General features: G+C 44.0%; 1 protein-coding gene across 2 annotated transcripts; it reads right to left on the bottom strand.

The window, feature by feature from the left end:
* Window positions 1-16,614: 16,614 nt before the first annotated feature.
* Window positions 16,615-23,483, bottom strand: POLR3D (RNA polymerase III subunit D). Of its 2 annotated transcripts, none has more exons than XM_033134129.1 (9): window positions 23,354-23,483; window positions 22,952-23,121; window positions 21,641-21,684; window positions 20,887-21,038; window positions 20,610-20,734; window positions 20,245-20,413; window positions 19,624-19,889; window positions 19,017-19,169; window positions 16,615-18,861 (listed from the first exon to the last, which is right to left on the bottom strand). In XM_033134129.1, exons 2-9 carry the CDS (start codon window positions 23,114-23,116, stop codon window positions 18,739-18,741), a joined length of 1,197 nt encoding a protein of 398 aa, XP_032990020.1. In that variant the 5' UTR covers window positions 23,117-23,121; window positions 23,354-23,483; the 3' UTR covers window positions 16,615-18,738. The 2 variants fall into 2 exon arrangements, with proteins under 2 accessions (XP_032990020.1, XP_032990019.1); XM_033134128.1 differs by having other exon boundaries at window positions 23,344-23,482.
* Window positions 23,484-24,267: the final 784 nt, after the last annotated feature.

The raw sequence follows: 24,267 nt of genomic DNA on the forward strand, positions 1-24,267 counted from the left end.
TCCTCTACACACACAGCCTCAAAATAACGACTTCCGGCCCCACCCGCGACCCAGAGCCCCTTGCGCCTGGGGGGAGGGGAAGGTCTACAGTGGGCGTGGAGGGATCCCGCTAGCCACTGTGAGCTTGAGCAAAAGCCCGGCGGCCTACGAGGGAGCGACGTCGTCCTCCCACAGCCGCTTCGCGTCTACTCACCAGGGCCCGAGTTCTTGCCCGGGTCTGCTGGCCTCAGTAGAACCCAGAGCTCAACGCACCCGCCACGCCCAAGGACCCACATGCTCATACTCCCATTTCTGGTCCTCTCGCGGGGCCTCTGTGCCTGAGCCCATTGGCCAAACGAAGTGCGGGTCACAATATCCAGCCATTTCATTGGCTCACCTGCAAAAAGAGCCTCTCCCTTTCTAGCAGCCTTGCTCTCCAGGGAGGTACGTCCCAAATGGGGCCCTAGAAGTTAGGAGTGAACCTAAGAGTTAAAATGGCCACATTTTTAAGATCCTGACCTGCTTTTGGTGCATAACTACGGTAAACAGATTTAGCCTACATGCTCATGTTGAAATTGACTTGCCCCATACTTCCCTAGAGGATATAGAGATACAGGTGGTGAATAGGAAAGAGTAAGGTTGAGTTTATGTTCAAACTCCTAATTCTGTGATTTCTGCGCTCCACTTTCCTTACATATAAAATAGTAAAACAGCATCCATTGTATGGGTTGTATGGAAATGTACATACATTCATGAGATGCACAAAAAATACTTAGCACAATGAGAAAATTGCCTGCAATAAATGCTATCATTATTTATTGATGCCTGAATCTGTGAGCCAAGAAGAGCTTTCTTCAAACCATAGAAAAGTATTGGTGGTTAATTCTGCAATTACAGAATATTTTCACCCAAGGAAATAAAAATGCCTCCCCCTTTCCCAACCATTTTGGCAAATAACTGCACCCCGCTCCAACCTCAGTTTTTCTGAGGTGGTTGGGGTCAAGCTTCAAGAGGTCTTGGCTTATGCTGTAGAGACATACAAATGCTCTCCATGGAATAAGTCAAGAGAAGCCTTTTCCGAGCTTCAGATATCTTGTACCTTGTTTTAATCCATACATTGAAGGACTCTCCTGTCCTTCCCAAATCAGAATAGAGTTTGAAAATTATTAAAGCAGGAGGATTTTCAAAGCAAGAATCTATTGGCAGGATACCACTTAGCTCTTTGTAGATGTTATTCGTTTAACATTATATTATAACATTGTATAAGTTCTTTACCCCATAACCTTGCTATCTTACAATGTATGTTATAAAGCATATAGGCAGAATTATTCTGTTGCCCTTGCAAACATTTAGTAACAAGTGCACTCAAAAACAGTTATACAAATTGTTCTGTAAACTCAATTAAGTCCCAGCTTCCTGTCTTTATAGGTACTCTTATAAAACCCTTCATAAAAGATTAATCCCATACTCAGGAAGTAATATTTTAGGGCCAGGGTTCAGCAGATCTTCACAATAGCAATCCTCAAATAATTTTCTGAAGACGTCAGTTTTGTAATCTAAACCAGAACACCATTACAAAGAGTATACACATTGATTTCCCTAGATTTCTATAATAGGTGGCCTCTGTACAGTATTTATAGCCAATCCATACATCATGAATACTATTTATTTCACCAAAGGAAAATCTACACAGTGTCAGTGTTAATTAGAGATAAAGATGGTTGAAGTTCTCTAAAATGTGGACATCTTAAAATCTTGCAACAGATAATCAACCTGTACTGGAGTTTATTTTCCCCAATCAGGGCACGTCATATGTTAATTAACCATCGCTAGGATATTGATTAAAAATGGTACACACATATCATGCTGTTTAAACTATTTAAAATTAAATTACAGACGACAGTTTCATAACACTAAATTCTGTCTACTTGGCCCTGCCAGGCTTTAAAACTCGGTGAGGATGGCCCTGTAACTATACACAGTCCGGATTTCCCAGGCAACCATGACATCAAATATTTTTGCCCTTGGTCCCCATAAGTACTTCCATTCTGACCACGTATCCTGATTTTGTTGCTGTTGTTGTTGTTGTTGTTGTTCAGAAGATAAGGTCACCAGCTACCACAGCAAGATTAAAAGCAGAAAATTACATTATTTGTGTGGCCTAAAAACTACAGGGAGGGTTTGATTAGAAGTGGACCTATATCTGTGGTACCTCTGGGTTCCAGGCAAGGGAAACACAGATCCTCCCAAGAGAAATATACCCTCAACCTGATCCCCAAAGCTCCCACATTAAAAGTGTCAATAAATATGAGCTCACAAGAAAAAATTAATCACAAAACAGATTAGTTTCAATAAAAACAAGACAAACAACCCAATCAAAAAAATGGGCAAAGATATGAACTGATCTTTCAACAAAGAAGATATGCAAATGGTTATTAAGCAAATGAAAATGTGTTTAATACCATTAGTCACTAGGGAAATGCAAATAAAAACCATAGTGAGATATCACTTCACGTGCACTAGAATGGCTATAATAAAAAAGACAGGTAATAACTGTGATGGTTAATTTTATGTGTCAACTTGACTGGGCCACAGGGTACCCAGATATATGAACAAACATTATTCTGAGTGTTTCTGGGAAGGTGTTTTGAATGAGATTAACATTTGAATCCGGGAGACTGAGTAAAGAAGATTGCCATTCATAATGTGGGTGGTCCTCATCCAATCAGTTGAAGGACTGAATAGAACAAAGAGTCTGAGCCTCTCTGGAATAAGAGAGAACTTCTACCTGACTGCCTTAGAACTGTGGCATTAGCTTTTTCCTGCCTTCAGAATCAAACTAAAACATTGGCTCTTCCTGGTATTGAGCTCGCCAGCCTTCAGTCCTGAACAGCACCGTGAGCTCTCCTGTTCTCAGGCCTTCTGACTTGGACCAAAATTACACCATTAGCTCTCCTTAGTCTCCAGTTTGCTAACTCACTGCAGATCTTGAGACTCGTCAGCCTCCACAATCACATGAGTCAATTCCTTATATATCCTAGTGGTTCTGTTTCTCTGGAGAACCCTGACCAATACAGATTTTAATACCATGAGTTGGGGTGCTGATGTCAACAAAAACATAAAAATGTGGAAGTGGCTTTGGAACTAGGTGATGGGTATAGATTGGAAGAGTTTTGAGGTGCAGGCTAGAAAAAGCCTAGATTGCCTTGGAGGGACTAATGGTAGAAATACATATAAATGTTACTGGTGCTTCTGGTGAGGTCTCAGATTGAAGTGAGGAACATGTTATTGGAAACTGGAGAAAAAATGATCCTTGTTATAAGTGGCAAAGAACTGGGCTGAACTGTGTTTTGTGAAAGATAGAACTCGTGATCAATGATCCTGGATATTTAGCTGAGGAGATTTCTAAGCAAAGTATTGAAAGTGTGACTTGGCTTCTCCTTACTGCTTATATATAGTAAAATGCAAGCGGAGAAAGATAAATTGAAAGAAAGATTAAGCAAAAAGAAAAGCAGAACTTGAAGATTTGGGAAGTTCTCAGCCTATCCATATTGCAAAAATAAGAAAGCTTGTTCTGGAGAGAACACCAAGTGTGTGGCTAGACAAGCACTCCATTAGGAGATTATCCATGATTAACAATGGAGATAATCAGCCACCTAAGCAGAAGCTAGGAGCAGAGATGGGATTATACCAGCAGAGAGACTGACAGTTTGGACCAAAGGGAACAGAGGCTGTATTTAAAAAACGAAGGCTTTCTAAAGGGAAGATTTTGGATTTCTGGGATTCTACAGAACAGGACAATAGAGCTATTCAACATGCTTTATCCTTTAAGAAAAGGGGAGAATAATCCCCAAGGTGATTCAGAGATTCTCATGGCTGCCACTCCCACCACAGGCCCAGGAGGCAAAGCTGTTTTCTCTTCACATGTTTGTTCATAGCAAAAGTGGAATATTGCCTCAGGATGACTCATATCTCAACTCGGACCCATACCTGATTTTGATATCTATGTGAGACACTTTAGACATGGAATTAATGCTGGAGTGGGTTAAAATTTGGGGGGCTATTGGGTTGGGGTGAATGTATTTTATATGTGAGAAGGACATGAATGTTGGGGGACCACAGAATGTTATGGACTGAATTGTACCCCACCACTAAATTCATATGTTGAAGCCTAACCCCCAATGTGACTATATTTGGAGATGGGGCCTACAGGAACTTAATTAAAATTAAATGAGGTCATAAAGACAAGGCCCTTCTCAGACAGGATTTACATCCTTATAAAAAGAGGAAGAGATGCCAGAAATCTCTCTGTCCACATGAACAAAGAGGAGAAGCCATGTAAGGACACAGCAAGAAGGTGGCTGTCTACAAGCTAGGAAGAGAACTTTCACCAGAACCCAGATTTGTTACACCTTGATGGTGGACTTGTAGCCTCCAGAACTGAAAAAAATCAATATCTGTTGCTTAAGCCACCCACCTGTGGTATTTTGTTATGGCAGCTCTAGTCGACTAATATAATAATAACCATCAGCAAGGATATTGTAGTTTAAGTGTCTGAGATTAAGCTTTTGATTGCCAAGGCACACATTTCAAAGACATCCATCTTGAATAAACATATTGCCACCTAAACAACTAGATAAAGAACCAGGCCATCACTACCCATGAAGTCCCCCTTTTAGAAAGTCCTGGGTAACCTAGGTAACTGACCTCTTGAAGGCCCCCTGCTTTTCTCTTCCCATGCCTTATTTCTGCTCTTATGTTTTAAATTCAACAATAAAGCGTGAAGTGGCAAAACCCTAGGCAGCCCACCCTCCACCCTAATAAAAGCAGAACCCCAGGTGCCTGTGACCTTGCTGGGTAGCCCTCAGGCATAATGTGTACCCTCCAGGACTTGTGAACCTTGATTTTTCAAAGTTCCCTGATGGTTGTTGTTGAGGTGCATCTTGCCATCATGAAGGAAAACAAGAACAAAAAAAAAAAAACCCACAAGGGTTGTCCAGCCACGACATTGGCTCCAGTCAGGGAAACATCTGTGGGGGCTCACACAGGATAGGCTGAGACCAACACAAAACAGATGTGGCAAAACCAGAACCCTAATACATTGCTGGTGGGAATGTACAATAGTGCAGCCACTTTGGAAAACATTTGACAGTTTCTCAAAAAGTTAAGCAAAAAATTACTGTAGGAATCAAAAATTCCACTCCTTGGTAATGTGGAATTCCACTTCCACTTCTCTTTTACCTAAGAGAAATCAAAACATATATCCACCCAAACTTGCATGCAAATGTCCATAGCAGCATTATTGATTAGAGCCCAAACCTGAAAACAACTTAAGTGTCCATCAACTGGTGAATGTTTAAATAAAATGTGGTGAAATCATACAATGGAAAGATTCAGCAATAAAAAGAAACAAACTACTATGCTATGCCATGGATGAACCTCAAAATACTATGTTAAGTGAATGAAGCCAGATGCAAGAGACCACATACTGTATGATTCCATTTATACAGAAAGTCTAGGAAAGACAAATGTGTAGACACAGAATGTAGAATAGTTGCCTGGAGCTGGGAGTGGAAATGAGGATGACCTGTTTAGTCAACTTGAGGGATCTTACACGGGTGATGAAAATGTTCTAAGACTGACTTATGGTGTTGTCCATGCTACTCATTAAATTTACCAAAAATTACAGAATTGTGTACTTGAATTGGGTAAATCTTGTGATATGTAAAATGTACCTTAGTAAACCTATTTTTTAAAACACACACTAAGAAACAAACAGAAACTACAGTGAACAGAACCAGAACCACACAGATTTTTTTAAAAAGCATCACTAGACACAAAATGTAAATAAATCTTAATATGTTTTAAGAAATACAGGTGGCAATTAAAACCATGAGTAAAGAGCAAAGGCTACCAAAATTGACTAGGCAGATATGAAAAAAAAAACTTCTAAAAATGAACAACATAAAAATTGAAATTAAATATTTAGAGGAAAAATTACACAAGAGAACAGACATGGCTGAAGGGAGACATAATGAATTAGAAGATAAATCTAGAGTAATTACCCAGAATGTAGCACAGAGAGAATAAAATTAGATGGAAAATGTGAAAAAGAGATTGAGATATGGAGAACAAAGTCAGAATAGTAGGTCCAACAGAGTTTGAGAAGAAGATAATATGGAGAAAAAGAGGAAAGATAATATTTAAAGAGTTAATGGCTGAGAATTTTTCAGGATTGATGAGCGATACAAAGCTTTATAATCAGGAAGCCCAGTGAATCTCAAACAGAAAAGTAAAAAGAAATCTATACTTAGCACCTCATAGTTGTACTACAGAATACCAAAGCCAAAGAAAAGATCTACAAAAAATCAATCACAAAGAGAAAACACCTTACCTATAAATGAATGAAAATTGGCTCAATAGATCAAGCCTGGAAGACAGTGGACTAATATAATAATGTATTATATTATAGTGGATTAATATAATAATATATACACATTGACTAATATAGTCAATAGATCAAGCCTGGAATCATCCACAGACCTGAAAGGTTAAGGAGAAAAAAAAGTCAACCTGTAAACTGCATATCTGGTGAAATTTTCTTTCCAAAACAAGAGTAAAATAAAAGATTTTCAAATAAACACAAACTGTGAGATTTGCCTCCAACAAACCTTCTTTAAAGGAATTTCTAACCACTACAATGAAGAAACATGATACCAGAAGGAAAGTTTGAGATGAAAAAAGAAATTACAAATACATAGTTGACTGAATAAAGTAATAATAATAATGGCTAATAGGTGGGTTGCTTAGCCTAAATGCCTCAGAAGGCAGAGCCTAAGACAAAGGTTTAGTGCAAGGATTTTCTTGGGGAGTATAATCCCAAGGAACAGGAGTGAGGCATGGAAGACTGATGCAGAGAGGGAGCGTGAGCTCATTCATAGATGCATTATTAATTTGGCCACTGCAACAAAGATCTGGTTGCTCCATCCCTCAGGACCATTTGAGAAACCATATAAAGTATATGTCAAGACTACCCATTTTGGGGGAGTAAGGAGGGGTGTATATATCCATTAACTCTCGTCTCTCCCTTAGTCAAACACTTACCTCAAGGAATGTTAACCCCTTATGCTTTCTAGATGCACCATTGTGTCCCATGCTGTTCTATGCCTTAGCATCAACACAGAAGCCTCAGGGTAGAAGCAGGAGATGCACAGGGCAAGACTGAGGCTAGGCATTTTGGGGTTGTATCTGTGTAGACCCCGTGAGTGTCCACAGAGAACTATTCACCACAGTGCTGGTTATATAAAGAGACTGATCAGGCTGAGAGGATCTGTAAGGGGCTTAAGAGGTATAAAACACAGTGAAGTTAAAAAACAGCCAAGAGGGTAAGAACAATAGCACGTAAGTCAGGAGGGAGGTAATTAGAATAAAAGCATTATAAGATCCTGGAAGAGGGTAATAATAATGAATTCTACACCCTCGAAGTACGCATATTAAAAATGTCTAATGTTAAAAATTTTTATTGAGGTATAAATATGTTATATAACATATTACCTTCAGGTGTACAACATAATGATGTGATATTTGCGTACATTGCAAAATGAAAATCTCACAATAAGTCTAGTTAACATCGGTCACCTTACATAGTTACAAAAATTTTTTTTTCTTGTGATAACTTTTAAGACTTACTCTCTTAGCACCCTTCGAATGTGCAATACAGTATTATGAACTGTAGTGGCCATGCTGTACATTATATCCCTGTGACTTATTTATTTTATAACTAGGAGTTTGTACCTTTTCCCCCCTTCACCCATTAATCTTACCCCCTACCCCCAACCCTGGCAACCACCAATCTGTTCCCTGTATCTATGAGCTTGGATTGTTGTTTTTCGTTTGTGTGTTTGTTCCACATTATAAGTGAGATCATACGGTATTTGTGTTTCTGATTTATTTCACTTGGCATAATGCCCTCAAGGTCCATCCATGTTGTCACAAATGGCAAGATTTCATTTTTTTTATGGCCAAATAATATTCCAGTGTGTGTGTGTGTGTGTGTGTGTGTGTGCGCGCGCGCGTCTTTATTCATTCATACATCAATGGGCATTTAGGTTGCTTCCATATCTTTGTAAATTATGTATTTCCATATCTACTATAAATAATGTTGCACTGAACATGGGGGTGCATGCATCTTTTTAAGTTATTGTTTTCATTTCCTTCAGATAAATACCCAGAAGTGGAATTGCTGAATCATATCATAGTTCTATTTTTTTTAATTAAAGAAATAAAATGCATATATTTCTAATCAGTAAAGGGAAAAAATAAAATGAGAAAACCCTCAATCCAAACAAAAGGCAAGAAAGAAGAAATCACAGAAAAATCTGGAGAAAGAGAAAGCACAAAATAAGTTGTAAAAATAAATCCAACTGCATCAGTAGTTGGATTAGTAATCAAAAGTGTATCATCATCATAAATATAAACGGGCTGACTTTTCCAGGTAAAAGACAAAGATTATCAGACTAGATTTAAAAAACAAAATCCAACAATACCATGTTTAATAGATAGAGATAGACATAAAACACAATAATAGACAAAAGTTGAAAATCAAATGGTTTAAAAAAAATGAGCAGGCAATCATTCACCAAAAAACAAAGAAAAGAAAAAGAAAAAGCTTGTTGCCGCCTTATCAACATCAGACCAAATAACCTTAAAGCAAAAGGTATTATTAGAGAAAAAGAGGGTCACTTAATAAAGACAGAAGATTAAAGGAAATATAGCAATTCTACATTTAAATGTATCTAATAACATAGCATCAAAATATATAAAGCAAAACTGATGGATACAAAGAGAAACAGAAAAATTCACCAACATACTAGGAAGATGACAAAATAACTCTCCTACTAATTGATCAAGCAAACCATAGAAACCAGTTAGGTTAGGGAAGATTTGAGTAACAGGAATAATATGCTTTATTGGGTGTGTTGATGTGCTTGTAGTTTGTTTAATGAACATTTATATAGGGTTTATTACGTAGAAGGTACTATTTTAAGAGCTTTTGTCAAGAACTGGAAAGGGTTCTAACCTGAATGCCTTCTAGAGTCACTTCAGCTAAATTTTCTTCAGCTAAATTTTCTTCAGGGATCATAGCACTTTTTCTAGTAGGATGACTCCCATCATGCAGAGAACTCCACAAAGAGTGCACACAAATTACAAGTCCATTATCTCTGAGTAATTAAGGGCAACCGCATTTTTAAGACATCTGTGCAGTTCTCTGAGGGCCACATGATCTCTCTACTGGTGCTATTTTCTTATGGTCTCTTATTACTCACCCTCAAGTCACCACCATTTTGGGAGGCAGGCAAGTTGCCGCCTGGCTTCCATGTACCCTTCCAAGGGTGTTCATGGTGCCCCTGGTTAAAAAAAAAAGTCATGGTTTGCAATTGCTTGGCCCTCCAAATAGGACCTAACAGCATTCAGGGGAAACAGATTGACAGTGTCTCCAACATTACATTCCAGCAGGAATGTAACCCTTAGCGTTCTTAGAGCAGTTCAAATACCTCCGTCCTTATTTTTGGAGGGACTGCTAAGGGCCATCAGTTCACCCTGCTCTATCTGTCCACACAATCAGCCAAGTGGCATTCATCCACCCAGTGGAATGACTGAGCAATGGCGAGGGGGATGATGGTGAGATGAGGTGCTGACAGGTGTGTTGTGTGGAAGGGGTGAGAGTCAGGACCAGGCCCTACTGTGTCCATAGACTCCTCGCTGAGATTAAAGAGAATGGTGATCAAATCGAAGTCACCTTGCAGGGGATGGCCAACTGAGCAGTCAGTTCAATTTAAAGGGCTTGCAACAGTTGGAGAGAACCAGAAGCTCCAGAGACAGTTCTGTCAGACCAAGATCATTAGTGTCCTTGGCTATCCGATGCCCCTCGGGGATTGAAGTGGTCCCTCCCTGGTGCCTGAGTCATTATTCTCCCTCCACTGTGTCCCATTCCAGTAACTATATATTTACCATTTGTCACACCCAGACTTTTAGTTCAGAAGGATCAGGTACAAGAGGAACAGGGGTATTTTTATAAAATTGAATCAATTGTGCTCCTAGTGTCTCAGTAATTTTTTCACAGCAATTCAGGTCAAAAGAAATACCTAACAATTCCATATATTAACCCCCACCGCCCTCATACCCCCACTCCCATCGGCTCCAGGGTTGCCTCTGGATGGAGGCTGCCTCCCTTTGCCAAATGCTCCAGCCAGGAAAATAATCAGAGAGATTTTTAGCTCAGAGGGGCCACAGGGTTGTGGGGTCACAGAGACAGTGGCACTTCTCTACAAACAGCAGTTACCATTGGTATTCCAGGCATTTCTGAATGTTCACAGTACGTTTGTGGAAAACACCAATGCCGATTACACACTCAGCAGTGGAAGTCAAGAGGAGAGCACATGGAATTGGTGTGCCCACCCCATGGAATTGGTGTGCCCACCCCAAAGCCTGCCCACGAGGGGTTTCCTTCCCCCTGGAGAAGTGAGGGGCATTCTTCCCCGGGGAGGAAGCGAGGACACTTGAAAAGTCCTTTTATCCCTTGCTCAGAAATATGGTTATCAATTCTTATCACACACTTACAACCACACACAATTAACTCCTTCCTTCATTCTTTCAAAAAACATGAATTTGGTGCCTATTATATGCAAGAAACTCTTTTAAATTCTGGAGATACACTAATGAACAAAACAGTCTCTACTTTCACATAACTTATGTTCTAGTGAGATATCAGCCAAAAAAAAAGGACATAGATAGTATGTCAGATGGTGACAAATGCTATGGAGAAAAAGAAAGCAGGAAAGAGTCATAAGGAGTGTCACAGGTGGGACATTACTCATTTATGGAGGGTGGCCAGGGACAGTCTCAGAGACCTGAAGGGAGTGAGGATACGAGACATGAAGGTATCTGGGGAAAGTGGGTTCTAAGTAGGGGGAAAATAATGCTAAAACCCTAAAGCTGGACCTACCTGAAATGTTACAAAAGCAACCGGGCCTGTGTGCCTGGAGTAGACGAACCAGGAGAGCAGGACATGAGGTCACAGAGGTCATGGACGATGCCATGAGGTCTTGTAGATTGAACGGACTTGGCTTTCACTCTGATGAGATGGAGGAGGCAGGATAGGGAACATTTTCCCATGACCTCTCTGGCTGCCCTGTTGAGAACAGACTGGTGGGGGAGTGAGGTGGGAAGGGGTGCAGAAGCAGGCCCAGCATGTAAGAGGCAATCGCAAAAATCCCACAAGAGAGGATGTTAGTTTGGTCAAGAGTGATAACGCTAGAAACAGGGAGAAGCCATAACATTCTAGATAGATTTTTTTTCTAATTATTCTTTTAGAAATTATAACCCAAACACCATTATCTCAGCTAAAAAAAACTAATAATTATTTACTATTATGGAATATCTATTCAATATGCAAATATCCCAGATTGCGTCATGATTTTTAAATTTTGTTAGAAATGTCAAAGATAAACAAAGCCAGATACTAAAATGGTGAAAACAGATTTTATTTAGTGACTATTGACAGTAGGGGAAAGTGGAAAGCCCATTCTGATTTGCAAAGAAGTGACTGGACATTTTAAAGGGAGAGTAGGGGCAGTGAGGAGAGCAGGACTCACATGGAAAATTAAAAAAGGTGGTCATTGTGACTTTGATTCGGCCAGCAGTGCCAGCTGCTGGAAATTATGGAAGTTAGGATGCTATCCTTCCAGAGACGGGAAGAAAGACGCCTTCTCATTCTTGATGGTATTTCAAAGGACTGATTTTCAGGTCCTTGAGAGACACTCTAGGGTTACAGATTATACACCTAGATCTCAAAAAAACAGAATGAGGATTCACAATTATAAGCCCTTTTTAGTAAATGCTCTAGAAGGGAAGTCAGGGGCCTACGTCAGGTGCTAGCTAGAACAAATAGCACTTTCTGGGACAGCTTTGAACTCTTCTAAAAAGAAACTCCAGTGTCAGAGGGTTGCCGGACTTACAGTGATCACTTCTCTAAGTTTATAAATGTTGAATAACTATGGTGTAATCCTGAAACTGGTATAACGTTGTATGTTAACTATATTTTTAAATAAAAACCTTTAAAAATTAAAAAAAAAAAAAAGAAACTCCTAAGAGGCTGGGTTGTGCCAGGGACATGGCCTCAAGCTGCTGGAAGCCATGTTGAAGTCTGCTCTAGACTCAGGCAAGGGCTTTGAATGGACTTTCCATACTGAGTTTTCTGCAGTTCTCAGAATCTGTAGCCAAATAAGGTCTGTACATTGCAACTGAGTGATATCTCTCACATCTCTTTTCATCTAAAACTTCCTCCTTCACTCTTTCCTTTTATTCCCCTCAATTTGTTGAACACAGTCATTTGTCGTGGCAACAGTCAGCATTTTGCTGACTGGACTCTCCTGGGTTATTTTTTGGCCCCGATTTCCCAAAAATTAGTAGTTAGGGCTGATTTGCCTATTAGACATACAAGAAGAGATGGGACAATTGGCAGTTGGAGACCATCAGCCTAGGAGAAGGAGAGAGGTCCAGGCTGGAGATAATAAATCGGGGGTCTCAGACATAGAGACTTGGAAGCCATGATTGTGGACGAGATCGCTGAAGGAATGAGAGTGGACAGACAAGAGCATCGCTCTAAGGCCTGAGCCCTGGGCACTCCCATGTTTACAGCTGGGCAGATGGGGAGGTACCAGAAAAGGAGATGAGGGGCACATACAGCAAGACAAACAATAGTTAGGACAGTGACCCCAAAGCCAAGAAAAGAACGTATTTAAGGAACGGTCATCAACCATGTCGAATGTGATTAATAGTCAGTAAAATAAAAATTGCAAATTTACTACTGAGTTTGGAAAAGGCCTCTCTGATGACCTTGAGAAGAGCTGTGGGGTGGAGTAGTGAAAGGCTGACTGCAATGGCTTTAAGAGAGAATGGATGAGAGGAAGTGGGGACAAGACAACTGTTTCAAGAAATTGTGCTGCGAAAAGCAGAGAAAACAGGTGATAACTGGAAGCTAATGCAAACTTGAAAGGAAATTTGTTTTCAAGATGGATCCATAGCAGCCTATTTCTATCTTGTGAGGCTGATCTAATAGAGGGGGAACCTGGGGTGTGTGGGGGGGGGTCGGGGGGCTGCTGAGCAATCTCCTTTGAATAGGTGACAGGAGACGGAATCCAGCGTCCCAGTGAAGGGTCTGGTCTCGGAGGAGTGCAGACGGTTCATCCACTCTAACAGGAGGAAGACCGTGCACCTGGACACAGCCGCAGAGACAGGTAGATGCCGTAGTGGGAACGTGTGGAGTTCTACTGCTTCTGTTCTCTTTACGCAACAAGCAACAGCGCCATCCGCTGAGAGAAGGGAGGTATCGGAGGACTTAGGAGGTTAGGAAGTACTCTCTGGGCAGTGGGGAGGAAATGGACTAGAAAATGTAGTAGAGCATTGGTTTTAAGGTGAGAGCCCTCAGCTTGGTTGTGGGTGATTCTCCAGCCAACTTCAGGCTCTCAGGGCAGATGCTGAGCAGCTGGAGACTTAGACTTACCCAAAACTGGGGTTTTTGTCTGATGAGTAAGACAGGTGCGGCAAGAACACAGAGTGTGGCAGGAAGTGGTTACAAGAGCAGCACGTGGTTTCCACGCTGCACTGGAAGTTCTTCTGTCACGAGTGGGATCAGTAGTTGTTCAGTTCTTCTTAGAGTAAGTTAAATAGATGTGACACAGGTTGCTGGTTGTTCCTCAGTGTCCACTCTTCTCTTCTTCCATGATAATGAACCTTGACTTTAGGAGGGTACCCGCTCATTCCAGAAAATGACCGCATTTCTCAGCCTCCCTTGAGGCCAGGGGTGACCATGTCACTACTCTCTGGACAATGGTACGTAATCATAAATGTAACGGGACAGCTTCCCGGAACCTTCCTGCAAGGAGATATAAAACACCCCGCCATCCAGCAAGGGGTGGGGGGCAGGATAGGAACCTTCCATTCATCTGGCTGCCTGGGTGGGGATGCGATGACTGGAGCTGTGGTCTCCAACTCAGAATATGAGGAGGGCCACGGCCTGACACCACGGAACATGAGCTGCAAGGAACCTGACACCCTTGGGCTTTGTGAAGCAAGAGCTGTGCAAACTGTTCATACTTAGTTTTTACAAGAAAGACATAAACTTCTACTTGTTTAAGCCACTGTTATTGGGGGGCTCTATTTCTCAGACCTTAACCTAATCCTAACTGTTATTTTGGAGGAAATTTTTAAACAAAGAAACATACTTATTTTAAATATCTCATTTGAACTTATCACTTATAAATGGACATTCATCCACTTATAAATGGACATTCATCTTTTGGTGTCGGGACAAGTCCTTTCCTTGGAGTATGGTGGGTCCACTGATTAGCGCTCCAGGCAAACTACACGCACCCATAATACACTGCTAAGATCATCAGTTTTGGTTTCTTCAAAAGCAGAATGAGAAGTCAAAGCACTAAGAACGTGTGAAGCAATCTCAATGCAGAATTACCCTGGATGTTTACAGTTTCTCCCATCTTTACATTTATCTTGCCGAAACTTAATTCCACACTATTTTTTAGCAGCTCGCCTTTAATAAGTTTTTCGAAAGCATTTACCTTAGTTTCCATAGAAATAGGGACTTTCTTTTAGCACTTATATTTTGTCCATTTATGTAATATGTAATTAAATTACGTATGTACTCTATTTTCACCATAAATACTTTCTAGCCCTCACATTTTACTAGTTTATACAATGTTCCATTGAATTATGTCATCACAATCATGGACACACAACTGGCAAAAACAAGCTTGGGAAAAACACAACTGACTTGGAAAGCATGTAACCTACCTGTGGGAGCAGTGTATTATTCTCATGTGAGCCCTCTCTGATGTTTGACGGAGGGAAGAGAGAGAACATTAGTTATCTATTCAGAGAGTCGTTAAGTACAGGTCAGGAGTCCTACCAGTACCTTTTCCCGTTTGTATGTTTAAAAACAGAATCTCAATTATATATTTAACTTTACAAAAGTGAGCAACTCTTATGCACTGATGATGGACATGTGAACAGGTACGAGCAGTCTGGAGGGCAGTGTCTTTCCTTAGCCTTAAAAAATGTCATAGGATTTGATTCAGCAAAGGCATTTTAAATCAAGATTCCTAAGGTCATAAAGTGAGCATATTGGCAAGAATTTAAAGACAAGATTGTCTATCACATCATTTTTTAAAAGTGAACAATTGGAAAAACCAAAATGTTCCCAAATCGGGGTTGTTTGGGTGCATTTTGATAGTCCAAAGATGGGTTCTAATATAGCCGTTACTGTGATGCTGCACAGTGCAAGAGACATTTCTAAAAGAATTCCTGATTATCCTGCCCTGAGGAAAGGTCTGAGGCTGAATGATCAATTCAACTGGATGCTGTGGGTAGGTCTGGAAGGATTAAAGGATGCTGTCTTTAATTCTTTCAGCTAGCTCAGAAATATCTGAAGTATAAGATGCTCACTAACATGGAAGAACCAGACATATTTCTGAGTGCGATAAAGTACACAATAAAACAGCATAATGTCTCAATCATTTTATATAATACACCCAAGTTTAGAGTCTGAAAGAAGGTGCACTAAAATGTTAAAACTGGTTTATATAGTAGAAAAGGCAATTGAACATTTAAAAAATACTACCTAGATACACATTATGATACTACTGAAATAGACAGTAATTTTTTAACATAGTGACAACTCTTATGGACTGTTGACCTGTCATTCCTGCCTCTTCGCTACTAATAAAACCGCGTCAGGCCACAGGCTGCCCAGTGACAGGGGAGAAAGTGGTCCATCCATCTCTCTTTGCCAGTGCCCAGTCTAAGGGTGGGTATGTGGCCCAGCTCTCTCAGGGAGACCCCAGGGCAAGTCTCTTTGGGCCTCTGAGGAATATCCCTCCCTGCTAAGAGCAGAATGAGGAGGAAGTGCCTTTATTGCTGTCTCCTTTGCTCCCTGCTTGACTTGGACACTGTCGTGTGAAGAAATGACGCTGAGCCGTAGCAGCTACTTTGTAACGCTGAGGATGGCAGAACAAATGGATCCAAGAAACTCTTGAAAGACTGTGGCTACCACCCAACTCTGGAAACCACCTATCTCCAGTGAGATAATTAAACATCCTTACTGCTTATGGCACTGTCAGTCTCATCTCGGTTACTCGTGCTGACCACATCCTGATAGAAGCACCTTCTGTCAGGCACCAAGTAAATGCTTTAAGTCCACTCCAATTTAAAAGCAACCCTATTAAAAAGCTACTGTTATCTCATTTTTGTAGAAAATAAATAAAACTGAGTTTAGGAAAGGTTAAGTAATTTTCCCCAGTGTAACTGGTGTAGTTGGATTCAAGCTCAGCCCTGATTCTAAAGCCCACGTCTGTCACTTAACCACATAGTTAAGAAATGAACAAGCCTATAGTTCCCTCTTTCGGTGTCTTAGCAAAATGCATACACACAGATGCAGATAGTAAACCATTGGCATTCATGTACCAAGGTGGCTTTGGGTCTTTTACTTCTAGTATTTGCTCTGATTTGTTGGTAGAAACGTATATGCTTCAGAGGCTCAGCCAAGAAAGCAGACTTGCCTTGACTTTCTTCCACTCTTTTATTGATGACATCCAATCTGTGTATCGGAATAGAGACAGGTCATAGGGACTTTGATGTAGGGCTCTAACATTCAATTCCCAAGATACTTGAAATGATGAACGTGAAAGAGGTACATGCTCCTCCTCAAACTTTCTTGGACGAGTCAAAGAATTAAAGACTGCAAAATCCCAAACATCTAACGAGGCAGGGCCTTCGAGTTAGCCCAAAAAAGCAGCAGAGTGTTTCTGAACCAAAGAAACAGAAGGGAAAAGAGAGGATTATGACGGAGACCCATTGGCAGTACATCAGCTATTTAAAAGCAAGCATCGGAGCCCGGAGAACAAAAAGCAGTTGGCTCCTCATAGCTCAGCCTTAGACCAAACTGGACTTCCACATACATGTCTCCAAGGAACCCTTCTGCTCCAGCCCTCTATAGTGAGAAGAAAGCAGACTACACTATCCAACAGAACTTCCGTGAGCTCTTAGCTACAGAAGGGGAATGTGGTAACTAAATAGTCAATCCCCCCAATAGATGCCAACTAGGCAGCTTGAGGGGCTCAGCAAAGGAAAAGCCCCAGCCATGACAGAAGGAAGATGAGACTAAAGGCAGACATATCCATCTGGGGTCACCTGAACGTCAGGAGGAGTCGTTACTGAGCCTGTGTGGTCCGTCTGCGCCAGAAGCGGCGTGCTAATGAAGCTCACAGCAAGGGGAGCTGTGACATCGGCCTCTAATGACCACAAACACTGCTGCAGGGGGCTTTCCCTGATCTTCGAGACGGCTCTGCACGCTGAACCAAGGGAAAACCCAGCCTTGTGGACAAGGGGTGGGGCAGACAAGCTGCGCCTCCAGGGACTACACATAGGAAGGGTCAAGAGTGTGATGACCTGGTGAAAGGAACAGGACCACACACCCAAAAACTAAGAAGCCAGCGCGGCCAGTGGGGACTGGGCTCTAAGCTGAGTGGGCGGACCCGGTGATGCTAGGACAGGGGACAGTAGTACACCTCTTAAATGCAAAGCTTTTGAAGTGGGAGGTCATCTGCCAAATGTCAAGGATGCCATTACTTAATAAATCTCTAACTTGTATCTTACTAAGGGTTGCTTTTCAGCAGCATGACTTACTGTGGTGATGATTCTCTATGGGAATTATTAATCTCTTTTCCGAGACTACTTAAATGGAATCGGGCTACTTATTGCAGGGGTGAGGGTAGGGAATGAGTCCTGGGACCATCATGTCACCCAAAGGCATTCACAGGATGCTGAGTGACATGACTTCTTCCCTTCTGAAAGAACCTATAGCCAGCACCTCACAGCAAAGAACAGGAAGCATTTGGCTAAGAGTGCTCAGGAGAAAAAGGGCACTGGAGGGCCCGAACCTGGACCTTCAGAGCATCAGGCCCAGCGTGGGGATGGGATGTGGAGTCAGAACGCAGGGACAAAGCAGCTCTGTGCACTTCCTGTGAGGTGCTCGGATTCTCTATTTGGTTTGAAAACAGACTCAGGCAAAGGGAAGGGAAACTAAGATTTATTGAGTGCCTATTGTGTATGTCTGGCCTTGTGCAAGGAGTTTTCATCTACAATCTTCCATGTAATCCTCACACCAACCTTGTGAGGTAGGTATTCTCCTCGTTTCTGTCAGGTGAGTAACATGAGGCTCAGAAAAGTTAGGTAGTTTGTCCAAGGTCACACAACCCTCTCCGACACTGCCCCTCAGAAGGAAGGGGGGCGCATGAGTAGCAGCAGCAGTCCCTACCCTTCCCACCGTGAGAACCAAGATGGTCACAAGAATGAGCCTGTACGTTTCCACAGACCCTCCCCTCTCTACCTGGGGAAGATGCACTCAGGTGACAAGATAAAACATAAATATAAAAATAAATAGAAGGGACAAGTGCCCCAGCAGCAAGGACACGCAGTATCCACACTGTGGGAAAGTCACTGTGCCATTCACAGCTGCTGTGGGAGGGAGCCATGTGGGCCCTGTGGGGAAAACTGGGACAATGGCTGCCAAAGGCTGGAGTGGGTGGGCTGACAGGCCCCTTCTGGGTCACACAGATTTTAGAACAAAACGTCTGGGGAAGGCAGCAGCCGTGGGCAGTCACCAACATCCTCCATCTGCTCATTTTACCGGTGTTTGTGATCCAAGAGGGATTCAAAATCAGGGGAACATACAAGTTTGTGCTTTATGTGTCCCAGGACTGTCATGTCCCCTGTCCTACTGTCTCCAAGGCCCACGGACACCAGCTCCTGCCAATCAACAAAGAAGGTGATGAGATCCAAAATCACAAAGCCCATCCCACAGTCCTGATAATCCCAAGAAGCCTTCTTCCTTATTTAGCACTGATCTGCCAACACTCCTCAACCTCTTCAAGAGCCTCTGCCCTGCCCGTACGGGCTCTCACCTGCAGGAAAGAGCAGGCAGTTCCCATTGTCACGTCCAGAGTCACCTTGCCCAGGAGGAGTTGCACCTTTCCCGACTCGCGGATGAGCAGCTTGCCAACCTGACCCTCCGTCAGGTTAGCAAGGGTACAAACATCCTCTGCCAGCCTGGCTTCCTGTGAAGAGAATCAGGGGACGGAACGGGGGTAAGGAGTTGTTTTCTCCATCCTTCATGACTGCACCCTTTCCGAAAGGAAGGAAGCAGCAAAGGTTAGCATGAGGTCTCCAAAGAGGGCCTTTTCCTAGGGCTGCCTGCCATTGGTTAAAAAACAAAACCCACAGCCAACAAGTAAACAAATCAACAAAATATCAGGAACTGCTCAAACTGGGTGATGGCACACGAGTTTATGTTCTCTCACTTGTACATGTTCAAAATATTTCATTGTAAAAAGTAAACATACATATAATTGGGGTTGAAGTACAAAGCCCCAAGCCCCTCGTGGAAAGAAAGGAAAAAATGTGTATTATTCTCGCATTTCAGCGAGGGTGGCACAGTTTTGCTTCCCCCTACAGGTCGCTGGACCACCCCCACCCCCGTCACATTTTCACAGAACTCATTCCTGAGCATACCCGGTCTTTCTCCTGCTTCATAACCACCATCTGTCCATCCTCGCTCTGCACTTCCGTCCTGATAGGCTTGATGTCCTGAGTCGGCGGCTGGCCAGGGAGCGTGTCTGGCAGCTGGAAGAACAGCAGCTCTTCCTCCTGCGTCAGGCTCAGCTCCCTGAGCAGCTCTGCCACAGATATATCTTTCGGGAGGCCCGGGGTCTTTCTTGCTGCTCTGGGGGGAGTCTTCATTTTGGCCTCCTCCTCCTCATCTCGTGGCTCCTCTTTCACTGCCCGAGGTAACATAAATGGAAGTGCTATGAAGTGGCCGCCCTCCATGCCATCTCATCGTACCCATCCCTTCACCCCTGGCTACTCCACTGTCAGTCAGCCAGGAGGGAGGAAAACACTGGTTGTAAAAAGGGATCCAGGAGTCGTGTGACTTACTCTAACAAGGGCTGTCTAAGGCTAGGACCACCGGTCTATGCCAACCCTCTGAGAGTGAGATGTTAGTGTCTGCTCAGGCCACTCCAGCTGGAACGGGAGAGGACCAGTTTATGAGCAGCAGTCTGGGAGGCCCATTCCTGGGGCGGCTTCCTGGAGGGCAGCCACAGAAGAGACGAGACGGTCCCTGACACAGACTACCTTTCACCACAGGCACGTCCACCTCCATGTCCTCTTCCTTGGGGCCAGCCAGCCAAGGTTTAACATCTGGCTCTTCATTCTCTTCCTTAAACAGCCACCCTGAGTGAGCCAGCGGCAGCTGCACAGGCATGTTTCGAGTGTCATTCCTCAGCCCAGGGTCATCGATGAACTGCCAGAAAAAGTCGGGGGGGGGGGGTGGTCACACAGCCTGGCCAGCATGCAAATACCTGGATTGCAATCTATCTTAGCCCTTTTCTAACCGAAGATTCCTGCTGCTCATCAGGCTTCTTCCCTCAACCCTGGCTCCCAGAGGCCCTTTCCATAGCTACAAAGAAGGCTCCTCTGACTAGCCTGCTGGTACCCACATCATCCTTCTCCAGCATGCGCAGGATCTGTTTTGTTTCTTCATCCGTTTCCCTCTTCTCTTTTTTGATGTTGATGATATGAGAGGGCCCCATGTCCGACACATCCACTGTCTTATCCCAATTGCCTGCGGGAAAACATCCAGCTCACCAGGGGGAAGGAAGAGGTCATTAGCAACGAAAACTAAACTGGGAGCTAGGAAATTCCACTGCCCTTGCCCTTCTATCAGGCAGTGTGAACTAACATCCACTGATCCCTTTCTCCCCAGCACATCTGTACCCTTTTTCTTCATCATTTCAGCTGGGCCCTGCTCAAAGATGGAGTGAGACTGGATCACTTCTGGGCGACCCCGGCCCCGTCCATGCCCCTCTCGCTGTCGATCTCTATCCCTTTCACGCTTCTCCTTCTTGATGGTTACTTCTTCCTTAGGCCTGGAAAAGAGAATGGATTAAAGGACAGCACTCACTCACCCTGCCTCAGAGAACTGGTCTTATTTTCCCACACCATTCCGCTCTACCTCAGCCAACAACTACATCATGAGAAACAGAACCCAATACAACATCTAGTACCTTTTACACTTCCTTGATGGGGTAGTCCTTTCAGTTTGCTTTACTTTATCTTCTTGTTTGTGAGTATATATTAGAACTATAACTCAAAAGTTAAATTATAGTGACAGCTCTAAAATGTGGACTTTTTGTATTGATTGAAAGCAGGTAGGCTGTAATGCAAAATAACTTCAGGGGAAAACTTGATACATCTTTGCCTAAACTAGTGACTCTCAACTCTGGCTATAAAAGATAATCACTGTTTCATTGCAAACAAGTTAAACCACAATTTCTGGGACGGACCCCCAGGCATCAGTATTGTTCCAAGCTTGCACGTTAGAATCATCTGAGAGCCAAGGTTGAAAATCACTAGTGAAAAGAACTAAATACATACACAAATTTAAATTTCTGGGCAACATACTTAGTTATTTCCCAAAAGGCCCAAATTCAGAGCAAGTAAATAATACTCAGAAGGCCTAGTTACTTACTCTTCCTTGATCTTCCGACTGATGATATTTGGGGTGAAGGTTTTCTGAAAGTAAAATACAGGAGTCACTGATTTGGTAAATTCTGATCCCAACATACAGACGAAAAACTCCCAAAGGGCTTCTTATGTGGACCTAGACCACCATGGCTCTTCTGCGCATTCCACACTGTTGTCAAAGATTTACAGAAAAAGACTCATGCTTGTAAAGGAAAAATGTCATGTCATGGTGGCAGTAGTGTTATACACAGAAGAAAGGGGCACCAAAAACCATTTAAACTAGCAGCCTCAGCTTCTGCTCTCTGAAAGGAGAGCCCTCAGAAATTCTAAGAGCAAAGGAATTTACCGTGTTTCCCTGAAAATAAGACCTCGCCGGACAATCAGCTCTAATGCGTCTTTTGGAGCAAAAATTAATATAAGACCTGGTTATATATCGTATTATACCTGGTCTTATGTCATAGTAAAATAATAAAATAGTGAATATCATAGGGAAAGAGCTCTAGCAGCAAGGCTCAAGTAGGAAAGACAGATGCTGCCGGCACTCACAAACAGATGATAAATTAGACTGCCGCCAGAATTTCCCTAAGCAAACTTCAGTCTTTAAAAACCAGCTGCTTTAAGCTTCTGTCATCGCCCTCACCTCTCCACGGTCAGGGCAATTCTTTACATGTATTGTTATTGTTAAACCATGTTTAGGCCAGGAGCTGAAACTTTATCTTAAAAGCCATCTTGTCTTGATCCTATCTTGCTTTATCTCCTAGGGGCCTGTGATCAGCCTGGGCGGTCTGGACGGCGACCTGGGGCCAGGGTATGGAGCTGGAGGGCTTGGTCGTGCCCTGAAACCCTTTGTAACAAAAACCCCCTGAGGCATTGAAGGGGGAACAGCCTCCTTTACCCCTCCTATAAAACTCCATACTCCTCTTTGCTGGGGAGGTTATGGTCTTTTCCCTCTGCTCTGGCCTGACCTCCCGCAGCTCAAACAGCCAAATTCTAATAGACCAATCTTGGTCTCCCGCGAGTCGCCGGCAGTGCCTAACAGTCACAAACCTAATGGGAGAGGAACAGAGCCTCTAATGCCAAGAGTAGGATTCACGATACTCTAGACCAGAAGTTTGCACACTGGGATCCATGGCGAATTCAGAACTCTCTAAAACTGCAGGCCAAGTTTATGCCTGCGTGACTTTCACGGGTTTTAAGAAACAAAACACCTGGGGACAAGAGATCCGGAAGGCCCAACATCACGCATGGATCACGGTCGGCCCTACACGAACATCAGTTGAACCCCAGGGGCCTGGAATTCAAGGTAGTCGGATACCTTCTTGACTCCCCCGAGGGTGAGGTCCCTGGAGCGGATGGACGGAAGGCGGCCCGGGGTGAGGGGAGGAGCCGGCCGCCGCCCGATAAGCCCCCGGGCCCCAGAGAGGAGGGGTCGGGGCCCTCCCTGAGCGCTGGGCTCGCCCGCGGCGTTTCCTTCCGACATGTCGCCTGCGAGGGAAGAGAAAAAGGACAACAAAGTCAATCGAGGGGACTGACACGCGGACCCTGGGCGGAGCCCCACCCACCTGGCCGCCCGCCCCTCAGTCAGTGCGTCCCTCCCGCAGTGTCACAGCTCCTCCCCTCCCACGTGGCTACTCCCCGGACCACCCGGGCTAAAGCCTCTGGCGCGCCCTCTCCCCAGGTCCCGCCTAACTTGAGGCAGCGACGCACCCCAGCACACCCGGACTGCAGCTCAACACCCCGCGCGTTCCAACTTCAACTCCGGCGCGGCCCACCGCCGGCCCTGGGTCTCAGCACCAGGCGGAAGTCTGCGTGGCGGGACCCGCGCGCCGCCATCTTGCCGCGAGGCGGAAGTGAGGTCGGTGGGCGGGGCTGGCCACAGTATTTATCCGGCGGCGCCCCGCTCGCCTCCGCCTTCTCTTCCCGGTTCTTCCCGGAGTCGGGAAAAGCTGGGTTGAGAGGGCGAAAAAGGAAGAGGGGACTGGTCCAGGTTACGCCACAGTGCAGCGCTCGGGGGTCTTGGCTCGAGGCGGTGGGTGGGAGCGTCCAGCTCAGGGTCCGTGGGCCTTGGCAGCCGCCGACACGATATGAGGATTCTCCACAGAGAGATTCTCCACCCTGGGGCAGTGGGGTCGCAGCTCCGGGTGGGGCGAGGGGCGCGGGGCGGAGAACAAGACCCCGACTCAGAGTCGGGAGCCCTGGCCGGGCCAAGCCGCGGCTGCGGGCTCGATGGTGACCTTAGAGTGGTCACTGCACCTCCGGGCAGCGGCCTCGCCCTTGCTCGGGGGTCCCGAGTTGGGGCTTTTGAGTGCAGCTCTGGAGCAGCAGCCGCGGACCAACCGGGTACCTACCTAATGGTACCCGCCCCGGGCTCAGGACTGCGGGCCCTTGGGTGCGCTCTTGATCCAAACCTGGAACCTGAAAAACGAAGTTTGCTCTACAGGGCGGGACGAATTTAAAGAACTTTTATTGTGATTCCGACATTTGTAATTTAACATTAAAAAAATGTCCTTTACTGTTATTCCCCCCACCCTCATCCCCAAATCATGTGAAAGCCATGTAACAACGTTACGAAAAGTTTGAAGAAAGGCAAATATTTCTGCTAGAAGTCCACATGGAATACTAATAAGACTT

Source organism: Rhinolophus ferrumequinum, chromosome 18 (assembly GCF_004115265.2).
Source record: "Rhinolophus ferrumequinum isolate MPI-CBG mRhiFer1 chromosome 18, mRhiFer1_v1.p, whole genome shotgun sequence".
NCBI classification, from domain to species: domain Eukaryota; kingdom Metazoa; phylum Chordata; class Mammalia; order Chiroptera; family Rhinolophidae; genus Rhinolophus; species Rhinolophus ferrumequinum.

What these genes read in the sequence shown, in the direction of transcription:
- POLR3D (XM_033134129.1), bottom strand. Translation starts at nt 23,116, where the DNA reads ATGTCGGAAGGAAACGCCGCGGGCGAGCCCAGCGCTCAGGGAGGGCCC. An exon ending in GCATGCTGGAGAAGGATGAT is followed by an intron (nt 20,414 to 20,609) that starts GTGGGTACCAGC and finishes TTTTTCTGGCAG; the next exon opens with TTCATCGATGACCCTGGGCT. An exon ending in GGACGTGCCTGTGGTGAAAG is followed by an intron (nt 19,890 to 20,244) that starts GTAGTCTGTGTC and finishes TACCTCGGGCAG; the next exon opens with TGAAAGAGGAGCCACGAGAT.